The 22,012-nt window shown below is 37.3% G+C and overlaps 1 protein-coding gene across 6 annotated transcripts in view; it reads left to right on the forward strand.

The window, feature by feature from the left end:
* NUP98 (nucleoporin 98 and 96 precursor) overlaps positions 1 to 22,012 on the forward strand; it is a 102,302-nt gene that overhangs the window by 70,827 nt on the left and 9,463 nt on the right. For 4 of the 6 annotated variants that reach the window (XM_057747930.1, XM_057747934.1, XM_057747932.1 and 1 more), the window contains 8 exons: positions 4,999 to 5,181; positions 5,903 to 6,059; positions 7,490 to 7,919; positions 9,230 to 9,459; positions 10,988 to 11,254; positions 17,746 to 17,903; positions 18,606 to 18,749; positions 19,490 to 19,632. In XM_057747930.1, the coding sequence (XP_057603913.1) occupies positions 4,999 to 5,181; positions 5,903 to 6,059; positions 7,490 to 7,919; positions 9,230 to 9,459; positions 10,988 to 11,254; positions 17,746 to 17,903; positions 18,606 to 18,749; positions 19,490 to 19,632 (1,712 nt within the window). The remainder of the gene's footprint in view (positions 1 to 4,998; positions 5,182 to 5,902; positions 6,060 to 7,489; positions 7,920 to 9,229; positions 9,460 to 10,987; positions 11,255 to 17,745; positions 17,904 to 18,605; positions 18,750 to 19,489; positions 19,633 to 22,012) is intronic. The other 2 variants (XM_057747931.1, XM_057747935.1) reach the window with 2 other exon arrangements.

Consider the following 22,012-nt stretch of genomic DNA (forward strand, 5'->3'; position numbering starts at 1 on the left):
AGTTTCTTTGCCAACTCATGAGAGTTTTACTTTCATTTGGATGTTGTTTATGTTCAGTCAAGTTATAACGATTTTTTTCTGTGCTGCCATACTCCCTCAAAGAAGAGAACTTGTTATAAAATTTCTTTGTAAAGCATCCTCTACCTCTGAGCTACTAAAAGCAGTACCTTTGGAATTTTCCATGCTACAGTTCTTATGGCTGCTGAAATGTGCGATTTTTATGATTGATTAAATAATTTCTTGGGAGGCACTTTCTGGAGATTTTTGTGTATATATGTTCATGTTTGTGCGTACAGGGTGGGGGGAGAGTACGATATAAGTGGGAAATGGGAAATATGTTGACTTTTATGTTTATAATTATAGCATTTAGAATACCTCTCTATTTAGAGTACATCTCTTATGAACTAAAGAAATGCTGTAAATGGACTTGATTTTCCAGTTACCCACATTCATTTTGTCTGAATCATATGCTTTGTATAATCTCTCTTTCCAAAGTGTTTTTTAATCTTACAGTATATGTGTTTCTTAGGATGAGAATCAGATAGCCTTCTTTTCTGCCAATAAAAGTAATATGTAGAATCCTTAAAGATACAGCCGAAAAAGAAAAGCTTCATCTTGTGGACAGAAAATTTGTATAATGTTGACCATAAGTGGTTTTTAGGCTCTTTAATCTACAGAATACAAATAGTAAGAGATAACAGTAAATTCCTGTGATGGCACTATAATAGGTGAGAGGGTTTTTGGTTTTGTTTTTGTTTTTTTAAACTGAGCACCAAAAAATTCCAGGAAAACCAGGTTCTAGGAAAAAGAGGTGGTAAGGATGAAGATGCGCAAAGAGCATATAGTGCATAGGTATCCTTTCCAGATATCTCCTTTGATTGAGGAAGTGGGTGATCTTTGACCTTTTGGATACATAAGGGAGAAATGGGTAGACTTGTTTAGATATTCGGGCTAAAGTGTTAGAACAATAATGGGGGACTTTGGAGAACTGTTCTTTCGTAATGCCCAGTGACCTCAGAGAGGTTAGGGGAAACGCCACTGGTTGCAGTCTTTAAGTTATTAGTAGCAGGACCTGCATTTTACTTGGCATGAGGAAAATACTTGAGCCATTTGAATAAACTGGAAACAGCACAGTCTTCTCTTCTCATCCCAGCATCAAGATGACTGTCTTCACATTGTCACCTGGCTCCCTGGAGAGGTTAATTTCCGTGATACAGTGTTCCTTCAGTCTGCTGTAGCTTTTTTTCCCACCCTGTACACAGTCTCAGGTTCTCTGCCTTTGTGGGGAGGGGGTCCTTGTGGCATTAGGAAGATAATATAGTTTTGTTTAATGGTTACATTTACTCTACTGTCTTTTATGTATTACCCTCAGTCCCCTCTTTGCAGTTCATTCTTAAACCTTGCTTTGCTCCTAAGAAAGCAAGTGAATCTAAGCAACAAGAAAAAAGGAAGGTAACTAAATATTTATGTAATCGTCTCCTCTTTGCCTCCCCCCCCTCTTTTTTTTTTTTTTTTTTGATACACTGCACAGCTTGTGGGATCACAGTTCCCTGACCAGAGAATGAACTCGGGCCGTGGCAGTGAAAGCACCAAATCCTAACCACTAGACCGCCAGTGAACTCCCTCTCTATGCCTTTTAAGTTACAGAAAATATTGGCAGAAAAACCGTCATCACAGATGAATTAGGGTAGTTGCAGAAACATTTGTTTAGTAGTTAGAACATTTGTTCTAAAATGCTGATCCAAGACCCAATTTTCAGCTGACTGCATCAGTACTTCGGAGAGCTTTGATTCCGTGTATCTGGCATTGGGGCTCAGGCATGTTTGTATTTTAAATGCTTTCCCCCAGGTGATTGAGATATGCAGCCTCATGTTTCAAAATTGTCAAAAGACTTCAGATCTTTAGCATTGAGGTAGAGAGACATGTAGCTTTTTCCTCAGCCTTATGCTTAAATGTAACTTGTGTTCAGTACCATCAGGGTACACTAGTTGACTTGCTCAGAAACTTAGCATTGTTTACTCAGCGAGTACATTCAAATAACTTTAAAAGTTTTTTAAGGGAAAAAAGTGTTTAGAATTTAGAAGAAAATTCTATTTTATCTTGTGTTTACTTTTTTAAAAAAATTAAGTGGCAGCTATGTAAATTTAGCCACTGAATCAGCACGTTTTTAATTTATATTTTATGTAACTTATATATATAAAATAGTTCTATAGCCACAATCCTTTTTGCTTCAGATAGTGATGTTATTGAATCTGATGCCTCCTGCAGTAATATCCATGAATGTATGTGTAGAAACATGCACACTTTGATGAGCCCTTGAAACCCTGGCATGGAATTTCTCTTGAACACAATATTGTTAACAGGGCTGATTTTCCAGCAAAATGAATATAAAACATTCTTTGCTGTTAGAAAATGAGTTGTTTTCAAGGTGGGCAATAGTAGTAGTTATGCTGGATTAGGCTATTTGGCTAGGAGGACAATATGAATTATTTAAACATGGGTTTGACCTTGGATTGGATATTTACCCTTTGTTGAATAAGAGTATCTTGATTTAACTTGACTTACTTGCATTACTTTATCTGTTGGATTAAGAGATGCTTTATCTTTAGGGTGTTGTTTGTATGAGGAAGATTCTTTTGAGTTGGAGAGTGGAGGTTTCTAAAAATATTAAAGGTTTCAATCTTGAAACATTGCCCTCCATATATCTAAAGAGAGTCATTTTGTAGATCTTGTCTGTTTACGTAGTATTTGATGGGCTTCTTTCCCCCTCCCCCTTCTTTCCTTACTTAGTTCCTTCTCTGTCACCAATTTTTATTAGTCTACTTTTCTTTCTAGTACTAGCTTTGAAGAAGCACCTGACCTCCCAAGATTTTTCTGAAAATAACATCTTTTGGGGTAGTTTACTGCAATTACGTAGATATACTTAAACAAAATTCATACATGGGGTTTCTAGTTTACCAGATCCTGATAGTTTCATAGTAATTCACTTCCCCCTGTCTACTTACTAGATGATATTAGCTTGGACGTCTCTGCATGAGGATGAAGGAAATAAAATCTTGATCCTTAGCATTCTTAAAGATAGGCTGAGTCCCTTAGGTCTCCAATCTAGTTATTTGATGAAATCCTGCCACTTTGCCTAAAAGTGTTCTAAGTGAGCATCTCTTGCTGTTACTGTTATTCCTTTGTTGAATAGTAGTAGATTGAAACCCTCTTCCCCCTTCTTCCTTTCCTCCCACCTATACTCGCTCCTTCTTATCCTTTCAGCTATTAGCTTTTTCTACCATGTGGCAGACACTACATTAGGCAATAGAAATAACAAAGTGTTTTGGTGAATTTAACAATGTGCTTGATGTTACATATAGAAAACAGTAGACTGTAATCTCTGCTTTCAAGCCCTCACAATCTGGTGGGTCAAATATATATATATATATATATAATATAATATATATACACACACAAGAAATTATACCATAATACAGTGTATAAAATAGGTATAGACAAGGTGTTATGGGAGCCCAACAGAAGAGAGTATCCTGACAGGTTGACAGAGGATGGGGAGTTTCAGAACTTTTCCTAAAAGTGAATTGGTTAAAAATTAACAGACCAGGGGAGCATTAGAGTGTTCCCATAATTCATGTAATTATAATGGGAGGATCACCACCAGGACTGCTTTTATTTTTATTTTTTTTTCCAGAATTTTAAAGCATAAAAGTAGTTAGGCCTCCCTGTAGCCGATAGGTAAAAAATAGGTTACCATTATGTAGCCTGCAGTTTGTTAGAGCAGTCCTTGGGGATTTTTCACAACCTAAGTGGCAGTTCACCATGTTCCCAGCACCTCGACTTTTCTATAGTTATAGATGGAAGCAGTCATTGTTTTAGTAAGGATATTTGTTTAAAGGAATTCAGGGGAGTAATAGATAATATACCATTGAAAATAACGTTTAAAAAGTTACGCTAATGGTTCTATCTTGGTTCAAAGAAATCATGAAAAATTTTTTTTTAACCACCTGTTGTATAATAGCATCCATTTGAAGTTTAACATGAAATAGGCCGCTCATGAAAGATAAGCCAGAAATTGTGGAAGGTTGGTAATCTACAGATGAGATTATGGGAGAAAAATAATTGGAAGAAGTTTTAGATAAATAAATTGGCCTAGCTGCTTATTATGACCTCGTTTAACCAGGTCATATGCAAGTTTAGGACATATTTACTGAATTTGCACTGAGCCAATTTTACAGTGTGTTTCAGCTTTATGAATGTTTATCTTTTCAAACCATAGACTGTTAATCATGGCTATATCTTTAAAACTGCTTTAATAAATATAAATCTAACTCTTGACGCATTTAAACAGAGGAACTATTTCCAGATTAAAATTGTTCCTAATAGAACTTTGTTTTTTCTTTTGGGAAATTAGAGTACACATTTGTTATCTAATATGGTACTGCACAGGTAAATAAAGCCCAGCTAAGCTTAGAATTCAGTCTCCCAAAAGATAAATTCCAGGCCCAAAATTGTGTTTGTGATAACTAGAAATTTATTTCTAAATGTTTTTTAAAAATGCAGAGTTACTGGAGACTTTGATATTTGTATCTTTTATTGTCTTTTCGCAATGGCTTTTGGCTGCAAGGCAATGTGAGGGCAGGGCAACCCTTTGTAAATGAGAAAATTATAGTTGCTAACTAAATCAAGCAAGGCATAATCTTTGTCTCAAGACAACTGTTTGTTCAGTATGGGTGCTGGCTGAGGTTCCAGGCTCCAGACCATAATATTACAAAAGGGTGATTCCATGAATCCTCATTTGGCTCATAAGTACTAATAGAGGAATTTGGGGGTAATTGTTAAATCCTCTTTAGCAAATATGCTACCTCACATTATGATAGAATGAGCAGAATCTAATATTGTTATATCATATTTTGAATAAAGTAAATATGGTCTAGAAGCTCTGTGTCTATTTGGTGTCATTTAATGCTGCTTCCCTGATCTTTCTGCTGTCTACAGAGCCAGAGCCCAGAGGTGGAGCAGTTAGGGAGGGTTGTGGAACTGGACAGTGACATGGTAGATATCACCCAGGAGCCAGTTTTGGATTCCATGTTAGAAGAGAGCGTGCCTGAGGATCAGGAACCTGTGTCCGCCTCAACACACATTGCATCTTCACTGGGAATTAATCCACATGTCTTACAGGTGAAGTCCTAACCCAACCTTACCACAACAGGAATCCAGACTAATATTTATCTTCCTTTCATGACATCAGGCTTTTTCTTTCATTAATCACTTAAGAGCATTGAGTGGTCACTGGAATGAGAAAAACCAGGAATATGCCCCATGTTTAGGCATTATTTTCCGATTTGTGGAAATAAGGCAATATTGGGATTCATAAGACCTGAATTCTAACCCCAGTTTTGTAACTGTTACAGTGTGAGTTTAGGCAAGTCATTTAACATCTGTGAGCACTGATTTTTCTCTATAAGATACTAACTTCATTGACTTTGTAGAGAGGTTTTGAAGCTCTGGCAAGTGCTCCACAGGAGTTTTGTTGTTTTATAAATTGTAGTTACAAGTTTCTTTAAGCTCTGACTTCCCCCTGCCTGTGACTTTTATCATGTTATGAATTTAGCTTTTGACTTATATTTGACTTGGAAATTCATTCATTCAGCAAACACATGAGCAACTGCTGTGTGCCAACCTCTGGTGAGACTGTATATACAAAGCAGAGGAGTTTTATATAACTTCTATCCTTCAGGCACATATAGTGTAACAGAGTCAGTCACACAAATATTGTACTAGCTCTGGACACAGCCTGAGGCAGAGCTTTTTAAAAAAATTGGTCGTTGTAAACTGCATTTGTCTTTTATGACTTTGGATTTGGGGGAGCACATTCATTCTGTAGATATTGCCTTTTTAGATCATGAAAGCATCACTGCTTGCTGATGAAGAAGATGTAGATATGGTCCTCGATCAACGCTTCAGTCGCCTTCCTCCTAAAGCAGATACTTCTCAAGAAATCTGTTCTCCCAGGCTCCCCATTTCAGCAACCCACTCATCCAAATCCCGTTCATTAGGTACTGTAAAAGATGCTCTTTTACAAGAAAGCTGTAAAGTCTGGCTTTTCACATATCTTCTAAGTTGAGTCAACTTCTCTAGCAAACAACTCCCTAAAGGCATATGACATAATGATGCCAAGCAGAAATGTACTCTTATAAATGTACTTGTTAGGTGGGGCCAGTTGTTTTTTTTTTTAAAAAACACCATCATTGGTGCAGATGTGAAAGTTGTATGGAGAAAAAAAAGCATTTGTTTTGTTTAGGGGCGTGTTTTTATTTGCTTATGGGTTAGATAGCAAGCTCAGATATCCTAATTTTTATCGTATCTTAGAGGAATCAGCAAGTTGTCCTGAGCTGTACTCTCTTTGTGCAGTTTTAACACTATCCTTATTGCTTTCTAGGGGCAAATGTTGCTTCTTATAATGTGCAAAACTTTTTAGATTTCTACTTTTCCCTAAACCTTCCCAAATTTCCGGGGAATCGATTACCTGTTTCATTTTAAAGCTTTTCTTACCTCTTCTAGTGGGCTTGTAACTGTGTGGGATTGGAGGTAGAGTACTGATATCAGCAAAGGACTTAAGCAGGTATAATTTCAAAACGTTTTGAAAACCAGAGGGACTATCAGAAAGAGATTTGTTTTGTTGCCTTAAAAACTTTATTTTTCAATTCTTTTGAGTACCCTTATTAACTTTGCTTTTTAAAAAATACTTTAATAAAGCATCAGTTAAACGTTTATAACACACTTTTCCATAACGAGCACTACATGAAAATGTCATACTTTAATAACTTGCTTTAGACAGAAAATATGTAAAATTGAAAAACAGGCAAAAGTAACAAGAACTATCCTTCTGAAAGGCATATATGCAATCACAAGAGGCCTCAGTGGGTTTTTCTTAAGTCTAGCATTAAGCACCGGAGTGGTAGGAATTTGAGTTTTGATCTTACCAACTTTTTATATTAATTAAGAAAGGTTACATTTGGCATTCTGATAAGGGCATGAGCATTGGTGTCTGACTTACCTGGGTTTACCTCAGTCCTGCCACTTAGTGGCTTTGTGGATATGGACAAGTCACTTAACTGAGCCCAGTTTTCCCACCTATAAAATGAGGACTGTAATGTTCTTCATTTAAAGTTATTGAAGGGTGAAATGAAACAGTGTATACGAAGGGCTCATCAAGAGTCTGCTGCAGAGAAGTGCTAGATTGTTTTTTTAAATAGCAGTAGTAGTGTTTGTTATCAGTGTTGTTATTGCTGACATCATCATTAGAATTCCTGCCTTGATTTCCCATGTGAAACGGTAATTTCTGCACAGTCTGCTTTAACCTACTCCTGATCATTTATATCTGATTTAATTAGTTTAATAAAGCTGTAATTTCAGCCTTGCTGGTTGTTGTTCAAGAATCAATAGACTATATTTTCTAATAGTCTTTTTTCCCTCCTTATTTTAGTAGGTGGGTTACTACAATCAAAATTTACAAGTGGAACTTTTCTTTCACCAAGTGCCTCTTTACAAGAATGTCGCACTCCCAGAACATCATCATTGATGAATATCCCATCCACATCCCCTTGGTCTGTCCCTCCACCCCTGACCTCTGTGTTTACAGTGCCCAGCCCAGCCCCTGAGGTTCAGTTGAAAACAGTGGGTACACGCAGACAACCAGGCCTAGTTCCTCTTGAAAAGTCTGTCACCTATGGAAAGGGGAAACTCCTAATGGACATGGCCCTATTTATGGGACGCTCATTTCGGGTTGGTTGGGGCCCCAACTGGACTCTTGCTAATAGTGGAGAACAGCTGAGTGGCTCTCAAGAACTGGAAAATCATCAGATTGCTGATTCTGTGGAATATGGATTCCTGCCTAATCCAGTAGCTGTTAAATCGTGAGTCACATTTCTTTATGCTTTTTGAGAAAAGCAACGTGGTAGGTGAGAAGAAGCTTTTCATCACCAGCAGACCCAAGGTCAGGGCCCTGCTTTGTGATCTTTTTAGATATATTCTTAGCACAATTTTATTTATATAATTGAAAACTAAAATGATTAATACCTCCATTTGTACCATCAGGGTATGAAGAGTATATAATACTTAATCTAATAGTTAAACTTTAGTTGGAAAAGTAACAGACCCAAAACTAATGCTGCAGCATTCCTTAAGTTTTCATCCTTTACGGCATTAGTCATTTTTCTGTTTTCTCACTTAGATATTTGTAATTTCTTCATATATAAGGTATATTCTCAATAAAGCACATCCCCTGTATCTTAGACCTAATAAGGTAAATGTATGGACTGTGGATTATCCATATACAAGTTTTTGGAAATAAGATGACATCTGATAATTATATGTGTTGTGTATCTCTACACAGTTCCCACCGTTAATATTTACATATGTGTGTTTATAATTCTGTATATACTTTACATACTATATTATGCCATATTGATTTTATATGTATAGTGTGTCCTGATAGTTATTAGGAATTACGCATACAGTTTGTTTTGTGTAAAATAGGTAACATTTTTCTATGTACTTTTTTGTGATTGTAACAATTTGTGCTGTCCTTACTACAGATTAAGTGACTGTGATCACCTATTATTATTAGTTTTTAAAGTTGACTTTGAAGAAATAAAAAAACAACGGCATCTCTTGTACCTCACAGTTAGGACTGTGGATCCTAAACCCAGGTTATCCATGGTGTCATGATACTTTAGAGGTTGTTAATGTCAATCTTAAAATTTGGATCAAGACTGGTTGACTGTATGCTCATCTTAATTGAGAATCAGTTCTTTTATATCTGTAAGCTTAGCCGCATAACTTTTAATACGGATAACTCATAATTTAATGAGTTAAGTATGATTTGAGAAACAGGTGTCCCACAGTAGCTTTTGGCCATTGGATTCCCTAGTATCCAGATACATGCAGAAGCCATATCCAGGTCTAATTGTACTGACTTCCATGCTTCTTATAATCTGGCCTGAGAAGTCTTGGAATTCTGAATGCATGGTCAGATAATTTGTTTGCTCAATATATATCAGATAAGTTCATTATAGTTTGATGCTAGGAAACAAAATTTCTTCAAAATCATAGTGGAATGTTTTGCATCCTATTTTGTAATTATAAAAAGAAATGAAGGTTTCATTGTAGGAAAATTCTATCATCTGTCTTCATTTTCTATCTTGTTTGTCATTTGCCCTTGTAGCCTAACAGAGTCTCCATTCAAAGTTCATTTGGAAAGACTCAGTTTGAGACAAAAGAAGCTGGATGAAGACCTACAGTTATACCAGACACCTCTGGAGCTTAAATTAAAACATAGCACTGTCCATGTGGATGAGCTGTGTCCTCTTATTGTCCCCAATCCGGGAGTTGCTGTCATTCATGATTATGCAGATTGGGTTAAGGAAGCATCAGGAGACTTATTGGAACCACAGAGTGAGTATGGACTATGTTGCTAACCTTTGGTGTTCCAAGAACAGGAGTAGGAGCATATGTTCATAGCAGGACACATTTCCTTGTGCCCGTGTAGTGAATGGATGCCTGAGCTTGCACTTATCTGCAGTCGAGTTGGGATGAGCAAAATTTCAAGCAGGAAGAAATCATATCGTTGTCTGCCATTGCTTTTATCATTACTCTTATGTCCTTGTTCAGGGGAACTGTAGCCAGTCAGAGGGATTTATGAAATTAGATCCCTTACCCCCGCCACACCCCCCACCCCCCCACCCCCCAGAGAACACAGGGAGAGAGAGATCCTACACATGTTCAAGTCAGGTGCCACTTGTTTTTCACAACAGCTTCGGTGGTTATAACTTCCCTTCCTGACGTTTCTCACAATGACCTCTCTATAATGATTGTGACCATGTTTTTCTGAACCAATACTTTGATTAAGGGCTTTTATATTTGGCACTTACTGTTTCAAGTAGTAGGAAAAGTACATATTTCACACGTTTCACATCACTTTTATTGAAAAATGGGGACCATTTTACAGTGTTCCATACCACACATTTTGGGAATTGTTTATGTGCATTTCTTTGTGTTTACTTCAGTTGTTTCATCTCTTCAAATATGAGAGTCATCTTCCCAATGCATACTTGTAAGTAGCTTAAGGTGGTAGTCAGTGCTTTTTGTTTTCCTTCGTGAGGAGAAATACTAGCGTAGTGGTTAAGAGTATAGAGTTGGAGAGTAGCAGAGACATATTGGGGGCTACTCTTCCTTGCAGTGTGCTGGCTTCTCATTGTGGTGGCTTCTCTTGTTGCGGAGCACAGGCTCTAGGCATGTGGGCTTCAGTAGTTGTGGCACATGGCATGTGGATTCAGTAGTTGCAGCTCATAGGCTCTAGAGTGCAGGCTCAGTGGTTGTGGCGCACGGGCGTAGTTGCTCCACGGCATGTGGGATCTTCCCAACCCAGGGCTTGAACCCATGTTCCCTGCATTGGCAGACGGATTCTTAAGCACTGCGCCACCAGGGAAGCCCTATCATACAGTTTTATTGAGTAGATTAGAATTTGTTTACTCTTAGGTGCTTTGTTCAGTATCATTTAGTCTCACTAAAATGTTAGGCAGTGCGTCTAGCAGAGAATAATCTCCCACAGGTTTTTAGAGCACTTTATATTTCTTAAAGCATTTTGTGAAAAGAATTTGATCAAACTGCAGGATTTTTCTCTGTCACTTGAGACTATGTTAGTCATAATTAGGCTAGAGGAACCTGTTTAAAGGAGCCTAGAGTTACATTTGTTACATAAGTACCATGAGTACATGCAGTGAGCAGACAGTTATACCACACACCTCTGGAGCTTGTAAAACACAGCTAAGTGAGGTGGAGACAGATTCAGGGACATCAACTTGAGTTGTTGTTTGGGGTATATATTAATTTATGTATTTTTAATGCCAGATTAACTTGATCCCCTCTCTGTAGTTATTGTGTGGCTTCATGTCATTGCATTATGTTCCTGTCCCTTCCTTAGTTGTGAAGCATTGGAGCCTAACATGGACATTATGTGAAGCTCTGTGGGGCCACCTGAAGGAGCTTGACAGCCAGCTAGATGAGCCCAGTGAATACATTCAGATTCTGGAGCGAAGAAGAGCTTTCTCTCGCTGGCTGTCCCGTACCGCCGCACCTCAGATTGAGGAGGAAGTCTCCTTAACCCAAAAAGACAACCCTGTGGAGGCTGTCTTCAGCTACCTCACGGGCAAGAGGATCAGTGAGGCCTGCTCCCTGGCCCAGCAGTCAGGTAGGACATACCGTCCTTCTCTGTACCCCTGCCTACTTCCTACTCAGCTGCCCCTACCCCTTAATCATGGGTTTGCCCTTGTCTTCTAACCTGAATATTAAGTGTAAACTTCCCAGGGACTTCCCTGGTGGTCTAGTGGTTAAGAATCCGCCTTCCAGTGCAGGGGACATGGGTTTGATCCCTGGTCGGGGAACTAAGATCCCACATGCCGAGGGGCAACTAAGCCTGTGCACCGAAGCTGCTAAGCACAACGACCCACAACTAGAGAGCCCTTGTGCCGCAGCTACAAAGCCCATGTTCTCTGGAGCCTATGTGTCACAACTAGAGAGAATTTTGCTCGCTGCAATGAAAGATCCCTTGTGTCGCAACTAAGACCCAATGCAGCCAAATAAATAGTTTTGAAAAAAAGAAAAGAAAAAAGTATAAACTTCCCAGGAAGATCACTGGTTCCTCCAGAGTAAGTAGGAACTGTCTTCTAGTTTTCCTTTAATAACCTCTTTTTTTTTTTTTCTCTGAACTTTATTTATTTCCCATATTTTACCCCGAACACAAAATAACCGAGAGATTTACTCACCGGCAGGATTTTTCAGAGGCCTCTTACTCTCCCCTTGGGGCTTCACGGCACTTCCCAATTCTTTATTTTTATCAATTTCACTTTTTGTGAGCCTTCATCACTCAAGCCCTTCGTTCCCCACGTTGGGCGCCACTTGCTGAGACCAGCTCGGCGACTCGAGGTGAGTGAGTGACGGGTGCTGCAAGCTTAAAGAAAACACAGACATAGATTTAAGAGAAAGATGGGACCGCAAGCTTAAAGAAAACACAGACGTAGATTTAAGAGAAAGATGGGACCCGGGGACTCAAGACCTCTAGGATCAAGAGCCTAGTTTTCCTTTAATAACCTTAAACTTTAAGTGTTAATGAAAATTATTTTAATTTTATATGCTACACATGCATTTGTAGTAAAAGTAGAAAATGCAGATAAGCAAAAAGCAATAAACTAAAATCACCTAAATCGTTTACTGCTATTCACTGCAGACATTTCAACATGCAATTTGAATTTGAAATGTTTACTTTATAAAGTATATACAGATATGTGCACACAGAACAACATATGCATGTTTACTTTTCAAAGATAGTAGCCTGCTATGTAAATCTATTATATATATATATTCTTTCTCACGCAATCCATTCAAAATGTCCTATAATAAAGATATTATAGTCAAATGCTTCTTAGTATTCTTTTACATATAAAATGTACAATGTTAGCAGATTCCTTTTTTGACATTTAGGCGCCCTCAATATTCTGAACTTTTGGGAGTGGGAGAGTTCCCCGACCAGGATTTGAACCCAGGCCCTGGGCAGAGTCCCAACCCCTGGACTGTCAGGGAATTCCCTTTTTTTTTTTTTTTTTCCCACTTCTTTCTTTCTTTCTTTCTTTCTTTCTTTCTTTTTTTTTTTAACTTCTTAAAGATATGTGTTTTGCACTGATTCACTTATTTAATTCAAGTAAATAATAGAAGTTTAATTTCTGAACTTCCCATATATATTTGTGTATATTTAGTTCCCTATCCATTAATGAGAGGCATCTGTCAAGTACTTACCAAGTTTCTAGATAAGAATCTTGATAAGATTAAAAGATGACATAGTTCAATATATATATAATTAGATCCTTGATCAAACTTTGATCTGAAACCAACTAATTGAAGCCATCAACTGAGGTTTTTTCTTTTTAATTTTCACTTTTTATGATTTTTATTCATTTATTGGCTGTGTCAGGTCTTCCTTGCTGTATGTGATCTTTCTCTAGTGTGGCGAGCTGGGACTATTCTTGCAGTGCATGGGCTTCTCATTGTGGTGGTTTCTTTTGTTGCAGAGCGTGGCTTCTAGGCACACAGGCCTCGGTAGTTGTGGCGCATGGTCTTAGTTGCTCTGAGGCATGTGGGATCTTCCCGGACCAGGGACTGAACCCGTGTCCCCTGCATTGGCAGGCAGATTCTTAACCACTGCGCCACCAGGGAAGTCCCTGGGTTTATTTTTAACTTAAAATAGTTGCATTCCACTGTCATTACACATTTAGCTCGGTGCCTTGTGTGGTCTTCATATATATGTACAATGAGAACTTGTCTGCAGGATTGACTTTCTGTGAATTTATAAAGATTATGAATCATTAGAGAAATAATGTTATGCTTACCAGCACACATACGTGTAGTGGAAGAGGATCTTAAGGATTGCAAGAAGTCAGCCTTTAGATTTATTCATTCACAAACTCTGCTTTTCCTTCCTTTATTTTTCTTACCCTAAGATTAAGCTTTTGGCAAGGCACTACCTTTCAGCTTATTAAAAACTTTTGCTTTGGGACTTCCCTGGTGGTCCAGTGGTTAAGAATCTGCCTTCCAGTGCAGGGGATGCAGGTTCAATCCCTGGTCAGGGAACTAAGATCCCACATTCCGTGGGGCAACTAAGCCCACACACTCTGGAGCCCACTCGCCACAACCAGAGAGCCCACATGCCCTAACTGCTGAGCCCATATGCCACAGTGAAAGATCCCACGTGCTGCAACTAAGACCTGAGGCAGCCAAATTTAAAAAAAAATTTTTTTTCCTTTAAAAACAAAACAAAACAAAAAGGTACTGTTGCTTCACTGCCTTCCTCTACTTGCAATAATTGATAGAACAACTACACAGAAAGACAAGAATACAGAATACTTAAACACTATCAGTAATGTGTTACTTGATACCTACCCAACAAGAACAGAGTCCTCAAATCAATAACCTAAGCTTCCACCTTGAGAAATTATCAAAAGGAGAGCAAACTAAACCCAAAGGTAGAAAAAAGGAGGAAATATTAAAGATTAGAACAGAAATCAATGAAAATGAAAATATAGAAACAATAGAGAAGTCAATAAAACCAAAAGTTAGTTGTTTGAAAAAATCAAAAAAGTTTATAAACCATTACAATGACAGTGAAGAAAAGAGTAAAGACATATTGCCAAAAACAGGAATGAAAGGGTGACCGTCACTATTACAGAAAAGGGAATACTATGAGAAATTCTGTGTCAACAAATGGAACAATTTAAATGAAGTTGACAAATTCCTAGGAAGATATATTTATCAAAGCTCAAGAAAAAGTAAAAAGGAATCTAAATAGATCTGTAAGAAGTTGAATTAGTAATTTAACATCTTCTCTTAGAAGAGACCCAGATGTCTTCACTGGTGAACACACTTATATTTAAAGAGGAAATGATACCAGGGAATTCCCTGGAGGTCCAGTGGTTAGGACTGCTAGGTCTCACTGCCAAGGGCCCAGGTTCAGTTGCTGGTTGGGGAACTAAGATCCCACAAGCTACGTGGTGCAGCAAAATAATAATAATAATAATATTAGTAGTCTACAACTGTTCCAGAAAATAGGAGGGATCACTTTCCAACTCATCCTCTCGTACCATTATTGTCCTGATATCAAAACAGATCTATAAAAAACCTACATCTAACATCATATTTAATGTGAAAGACTGGATGATTGGGGACACCATTTCTGGACAATATTGTAATAGATCTTGTAGCCAGTGTGTTCAGACAAGAAAAAGAAGCAGAAGTCATATCAATTGAAAAGAAAAAGATAAAACTGTTTTTATTCATAGATGACATAATTATATAAACAGTCCTAAAGAATCCACAGAAGAGGTCATGAGACTAATAAACTAGTTTAACAAGGTCTCAGGATTCAAAAATCAATATTCAGGATTCATTTAAAAAAAACTGAATTTATTTAAAAAACAAACAGACTTACAGACTTAGAGAATGAACTTATGGTTTCCTGGGAGAAGAGGGTGGGGCACAGATTGGGAGTTTGGGATTGACATGTACACACTGCTATATTTAAAATGGATAATCAACTGGGACTTCCCTGGTGACACAGTGGTTAAGAATCAGCCTGCCAGTGCAGGGGACATGGGATCGATCCCTGGTCTGGGAAGGTCCCACATGCCGAGGAGCAGCAAAGCCCGTGTGTGACAACTACTAAGCTCAAGAACCACAACTACTGAAGCCCGTGTGCCTTAGGGCCCACATACCACAACTACTGAAGCCTGTGTGCTCTAGGGCCCACGTGCCACGACTACTAAGCCTGTGCTCTGAAACCAGAGAAGCCACTGCACTTAGAAGGCCACACACCACAACAAAGAGTAGCCCCCGCCACAACTAGAGAAAGCCTGCACACAGCAACAAAGACCCATTGCAGCCAAAAATAAAAAAGTAAAAGATTAAAAACTTTTTTTTTAATAAAATATAATAGATAACCAATGAGGACCTACTGTATAGCACAGGGAACTCTGCTCAGTACTCTGTAATAACCTAAATGGGAAAATAATTTGAAAAAGAATAGATACATATATATGTATAACTGAATCGCTGCTGTACACCTGAAACTAATACATTGTTAATCAACTCTACTTCAATATAAAATAAAATAAAAAAATTTAAGTATTAAAATAAAAAAAAAATTCAGAATCCAATTGTATTTGTGTATCAGCAACAAACATCCATAAATGAAATTAAAAGAAACAATTCCATTCATAATAACATTGGAAAGACTAAAATACTTAAGGAGTAAATGATACAAAAGTGTAAGGCTTATATACTGAAAACTACAAAACATTGCTGTGGAAAAAAACCTCTAAATAAATAGACATCCCATATTTATGGACTGCATCTCAACCTCAGCCCTGTTGGTGTGCTTGCCTGGTAATTCTTTGCTGTGGAGGCTGTCCTGGGCATCATAGGATATTTAACAGCATCCCTGCCCTATATGCAAAAGAGCCCTTTCCCCTCCAGTTGTGATAACCAAAAATATCATCAGACATTGCCAAATGTTCCCGGGGTTGGGGTGGGGGGTGCACAGAACCACCCAGGTTGTGAACTGTTGATGGATTGGAAACTTCAGTATTGTTATGATGTCTGTTACCCCAAATTAATTTATGCATTCAGTGCTAGCTCTGTCAAAATCTCTAGCAGATGTTTTTGCAGAAATTAATAGGCTGGTCCTTATTTGGAAATGTTGAAAACCTAAACAGTTTTGAAACAGAACAAAGTCAGGGGACTCAAAGCTTTTTGATTTCAGAACTTACAGAAAGCTACAACAGTCACAACAATGTGGAACTGGCATAAGGATGAGCATTTAGATCAATGCAACAGAAATGAGAATCCAAATATAAAACTTTCAGTTATAGTCATTTGAAATATTTTTTGACAAAAGTGCCAAGGTAGTTTAAATGTGAAAAGGATAATCTTTTAACAAATAATGCTGGAGTAGTTAAAGATGAATTGCATGCAAAAGATTAATTTAGATATCCTTACCTCACACCGTAGACTAAAATCAACTTGAAGTTTTCTAGAATCCTGCCATTTGCTCAAGTGTGTTTTTGTCAGTGGAAAAGTCTATGTGAAAAGTCAAGGATTGGCAGAAGCTAATTGGTTGATGAGAGCAAAGATAAGACAGTCTTAGTGAATGATTGAGTCAAGATATGATATGCTAGTTTCTTCTCAGAACTTGTCCAGTGGATACACAGAAATCTTTTTTCCTTCATTGCCTAGAATACTAGCAGCTCATGGTCAAATGGGCTGCAGTACTTATTGCATGAATCATAGTCCAGTCAAGTTTTGGTTAACTGTATACAATCAGGCAGCTTGGCCTATTAACACATTTCTAGATGTGCTCCTGATGCTTGATTTCTTTCCTCCAGGCATCTCTAGTTTGTGAAGGAAACTCTTTGAGATGAGAGCCTTAGTTTCTGGGCAGGACAGTACTTTAGTCATGTAAGCACTGACCCATATCCAAAAACAAAAGAACAAAAGGAAAAGGAGTATTGACTTTTAGGAGGTATGTATTAGGGCCGAAACAAATAATTATTCTTTTAACTTACAGTCTAACTGGAAATTTTCATGAACTGGAATTTCTGTCCCCTCACATTCTGGTTAATTAGTCTTTTTATTGCCTCAATCCTTTGTACTTAACATTTTTTATTAAGAGATACTGGACTCTAGAGAGTGAAAGACTCAACCATTTTCTTTATATCATACACACGTTTTTCCTTTAGGTTTGAGTTTGCCATTTCTCAGTGTCATTTTATAGTACATGCTAGTTGGGCATGTTTCCAGTTATGTCATCTCAGTTTTCACTATAGACCTTTAAATCAGGTGATACTTCCCTCCATTTTACAAATGAAGTGCCTTGTATAGGGTCACAGAAGTAATAGTAGATCTGACACTGAACTCTATATACTATACAATCTATATGTAATTAGTTTAAGCTACAGTACTTTGAAGATTTTATACCCAAGCCAAAAATGGTAAGTTCTGGATCAGTATTTTAGCACTACTGCAGAGAGCAGTCAGAGGTGTTTCTTGAGGGCCAGAAGAAGTAAGATAATGCCCCCAAGTGTTTTCCCAAGTCTGTAAATTCTCAGTATCACCGGAGAACTTCTATTTCTCTTGTAGGTGATCATCGTCTTGCCCTTCTTTTATCCCAGTTGGTTGGCAGTCAGTCAGTCCGTGAGCTGCTTACTATGCAGCTGGTAGATTGGCATCAGCTCCAAGCCGACTGCTTTATCCAGGAGGAGAGACTGCGCATCTTTGCCCTCTTGGCTGGAAAGCCGGTATTTTCCTCTTTTCTCATAAACTCACGTAAATTTTCTCATAGATTCAGGATTGCTTGAGGTTAAGGCAAGAGCTATCTTTGTAAATTGTACTCTGTTACATATAACTAAGCAACTTGTATTTAACTTTTAGCAGAAATAGTTTCAGATTGTAAAGGTACAACATATACATTGTTGGGGAAAATACTGGTTATTTACGTCTATTTTGACATATGTGCGCATATTTACACTTATATATGTATTCAAATAAAATGAAGTATACATAGCAGTTCTGCAACTTTTGTTTTTTAACTTAATGAATATGGACAGTTTTTCATAGTGTGGCCTCTCCTTTTAACAGCCACTTCTCTTCCATTTTATGGATGACGTATCATGATTTAAGCCAGTTTTTTTGCTGGCTGCCTGTTTTGCTTGCCATCTTAAAGTCAATTTCCAAAAATGAAATTGCTGATCAGAGTTTATTCACATCTTAAAGTTGGCAACTGTGGGCAGTGAGTGTTTCTCAGCTCTTCTCAAAGCACTTAATGTCTAAGTCCACCCTATCACTTGCCACCAAGGGACTGTGTATTTTATATCTGGATTGTTAACACTGCTATTTAAATCATTTAAAATCAATTTGAATAAGTGAGCAACGTGCAGGCCTGGGCAGTAACAACAGTTATGTATAATGTAGAGCTGTGATGGTGATTTTGTCTCCTGCAGGTATGGCAGCTCTCGCAGCAGAAGCAAATCAACGTGTGCTCCCATTTGGATTGGAAACGGTCCCTGGCTGTCCATCTCTGGTATTTGCTTCCGCCAACAGCCTCCATTTCCAGGGCACTCAGAATGTATGAAGAAGCATTTCAGGTATATGTATTCAGTATAATAACCAAGCATGAGTCTTGGTAGGAGTTCTGTTTTTGCTAGAAAAGTACTGCAGAGAAAAAAACATGGTCACATTTCATAATACTTTTTCCTAACTGCTTTTTTGAAAGTACCATGAAATTGAAATGGACACAGGAAATCTGATGGGATGCTTCTATTTTATTTAATACAAGTTTCACAATTTCTTTTCTTACTGCTGTTTTCCTGCCCCAACATCAGAGGGTTGTTCTTCATTCATAATGCTGTCTTATTCCTTTGGGAATTCCCTGAGCTACATCCTGACCTCATGTTTAATATAGCCCCAAATTAGCAGGTCTGAAATTTGCCTCTAAATATCATTGTATTTCATATTCCTTATCCATTTGGAGGTTAAAGGATTATTAATGTTTTTAATGCCATTATTTGGTTTTCTTACTGTTCATTTTGGGTCTTTGATATCATTTGCCAGAATTAGCAGTATTTGTCAGGAAAAAGAGAACAAAAAAACTAAGTGTAATAAGAATTGTGGCAAGAAAGGTGGGGTTAGTGAGAGCTATCTGAGGTCTTTGCCAGTCCATTGAAGGCAGGTGGAATGTGTCACTGATCAAAATAAGTTTATAATCCTTGAAACATTCCTTTAGAGGATGTCACACCATTCTTAATACACATCTGAGTAATTGAGACATAATAGAATCTAGTGAAACATAGTAGCAGCTGATGTATTGTTTTATCAAATTCTTCAGAATACCTCTGAGGGTGACAGATATGCCTGCTGCCCACTTCCCTCATACCTGGAGGGCTCTGGCTGTGATGTAGAGGAGGAGCAAGACTCGCAGAGACCTCTCCAAGATGTCTGCTTTCACCTTCTGAAACTCTACAGTGACAGGTGAATCAGAGCCATGTGTTATAGTCACTCAAGGGTTCCATGAGCCCTAGGGAGTCCTTTCTCTTTTATGTGTGGTCAGATTGCTGTACGTCTGTATAAATTACCAAAATATAACTTACAGTAATTGAGTGCAAAGAGCATGGGAACTGGAATTAGAAATCTAAAAATTCACAGCATTTTAAATCAGCTATCCTTCAATGAAAATTTTTTTTAAATCTAAAAATTATTTTAATCATCTTTAATGAGATACAATTTACATATGGTAAAGTGTGTGGTTTGATATGTTTTAATGTAATGTAACTTCCATCACTATCAGGTAGCATTTACATTACCCTCAAAAAGTTCCCTCATGTCCCTTTGCAATCAGTCCACACCACAGACAACTACTGACTGACTTTTCATTACTGTAGGTTTGTTTTGCTTTATAGAATTTTATATAATTGGGATCATACTGTATGTTATCTTTTGTGTCTGGCTTCTTTTACTCAGCACAGTGATTTTGAGATTTATCAAAATTTTGTGTATCAGAAATTTATTAACTTATTCATTTGTTAGTGGACAATTTTCTTGTTTTGGGCTATTAAGAATAAAGCTGCTATGAAAATTTGTATCTGAAAGTGCTTGTATTGTTTTACATTCCCACTGAAATCTGTAATTGCTTCATAGCCTCTTCAAAACTTGGTATTGTCAGCCTTTAAAATTTTACCATTTTAGTGGGCACAGAGTGGTGTCTCATTTTTATGTGCTTAATAAGAATATATTAACATGTATTATATCTAATCAGATAATTAAGACTATCTCAGAGCTGTCTTTTTACCTTATCAGAAACACTGAGCAATTTTCTCAAGTCAAAAGTACGAGGGTGAATCAAAAATTATCCATACTCCGTTGTATTAAAACTTCTGTAAATTCTACAGCCAGAACGCGGATCATTTTGGACTCACCCTCATATCAGCTCACATCTCATTTCAGTTCTTTAAATACTTTCTTTCGAATTAACTATATTAATTATAGAATAATATTAGTCTTTCGTGGTAAAATACACATAATTAAAATTGTGTTTTAATTTGCATTTCCCTAATTCCTAATAATGGCAAGCATTTTTTTCATGTGCTTATTTACCGTGTATCTATATATCTTCCTTGTCGAAAAGTCTGTTTAAATCTTCTGCCCCTCACCCCCTTTTTAATAGGATTGCCTAATAGTTCTTTATTGTGTTGTAATAGTTCTTTATATATTTAGGATACAAATCCTTTATTATAAATGTGTTTTCGCAATTATTTTCTCCCAGTACACAAGCACAGAAGTTTTACATTTTTGTAAAGTCCTATTAAAGTTTTTAAACTTTGAAATCAGTTTCTTTGATACAGAGCTGTTGAGGTTTTCTGTTTATTCTTGAGCCAGTTTTGTTCATTTTTTTTCCCTAAGAAATTTGTCTATTTCACCAAGGCCACCAAATTTATTGCCATAAGGTTCCCTAATTCTTTTGTAATGTCTGTAGAATGTGTGGCTGTGTCCGTTTCTTCCCTGATACTGGTATTTGTGCCTTCTCTCTTTTCTCGATTAGTCTGTCTCCAGCTTTTGGTTTCATTGATTATCTCTATTAGTCCTCTAACTCAAAATGGATCATAAACCTAAATGTCAAACTTAAAAACAATAACCTTTTAGAAGAAAATAAGGAAGAAAATCTTTGCAACTGTGGGTTAGGCAAAGATGTCTTAGATAAGAAACACATAATCCATAAAAGAAAAAATTAGTGAACTGGACTTCAACAAAAATAAAAGCTACTACTTATTAAAAAGACTGTTAAGAAAGTGAAAAGATGAGCCACAGATTGGGAGAAGATATTTGCAACTCATATATCTGATAAAGGACTCTTATCCAGAGCATGTGAAGAACTCTCCGAACTCAATAATAAGAAAACAAACAGTCCAATTTAAAAATTGGGAAAAATATTTAAACAGATGCTTCACCAAAGAAGACCTATGTGTCAAGCCCATGAAAAGTTTTTTTATCAGTAGACATCAGGGACATGCAAATTAAAGCCATCATGGGATGCCACTACCCATCTACTAGAATGGCTAAAAATTTTAAAAGACCTGTACCAGATATCATGGCTGTGGAGCAATTGGAATTCTCAACACTGCTGGGGTTGAAAATGTAAAATAATACTGGCACTTGGGAAAGCAGTTTGGCGGCTTAAAAAGTTAAACATACACCTATATACCTACGATCCAGTATTCCACTCCTTGGTATTTACCCAAGAGGAATGAAAACATATGTCTGTGTATGTATATGTTGATAGCAGCTTTATTTGTAAAGGTCCAAAACAGGAAACAACCAAAATTTCCATCAACAGGTGATTAGATAAGCAAATTGT

Source organism: Hippopotamus amphibius, chromosome 9, assembly GCF_030028045.1.
Source record: "Hippopotamus amphibius kiboko isolate mHipAmp2 chromosome 9, mHipAmp2.hap2, whole genome shotgun sequence".
Lineage (NCBI taxonomy): Eukaryota > Metazoa > Chordata > Mammalia > Artiodactyla > Hippopotamidae > Hippopotamus > Hippopotamus amphibius.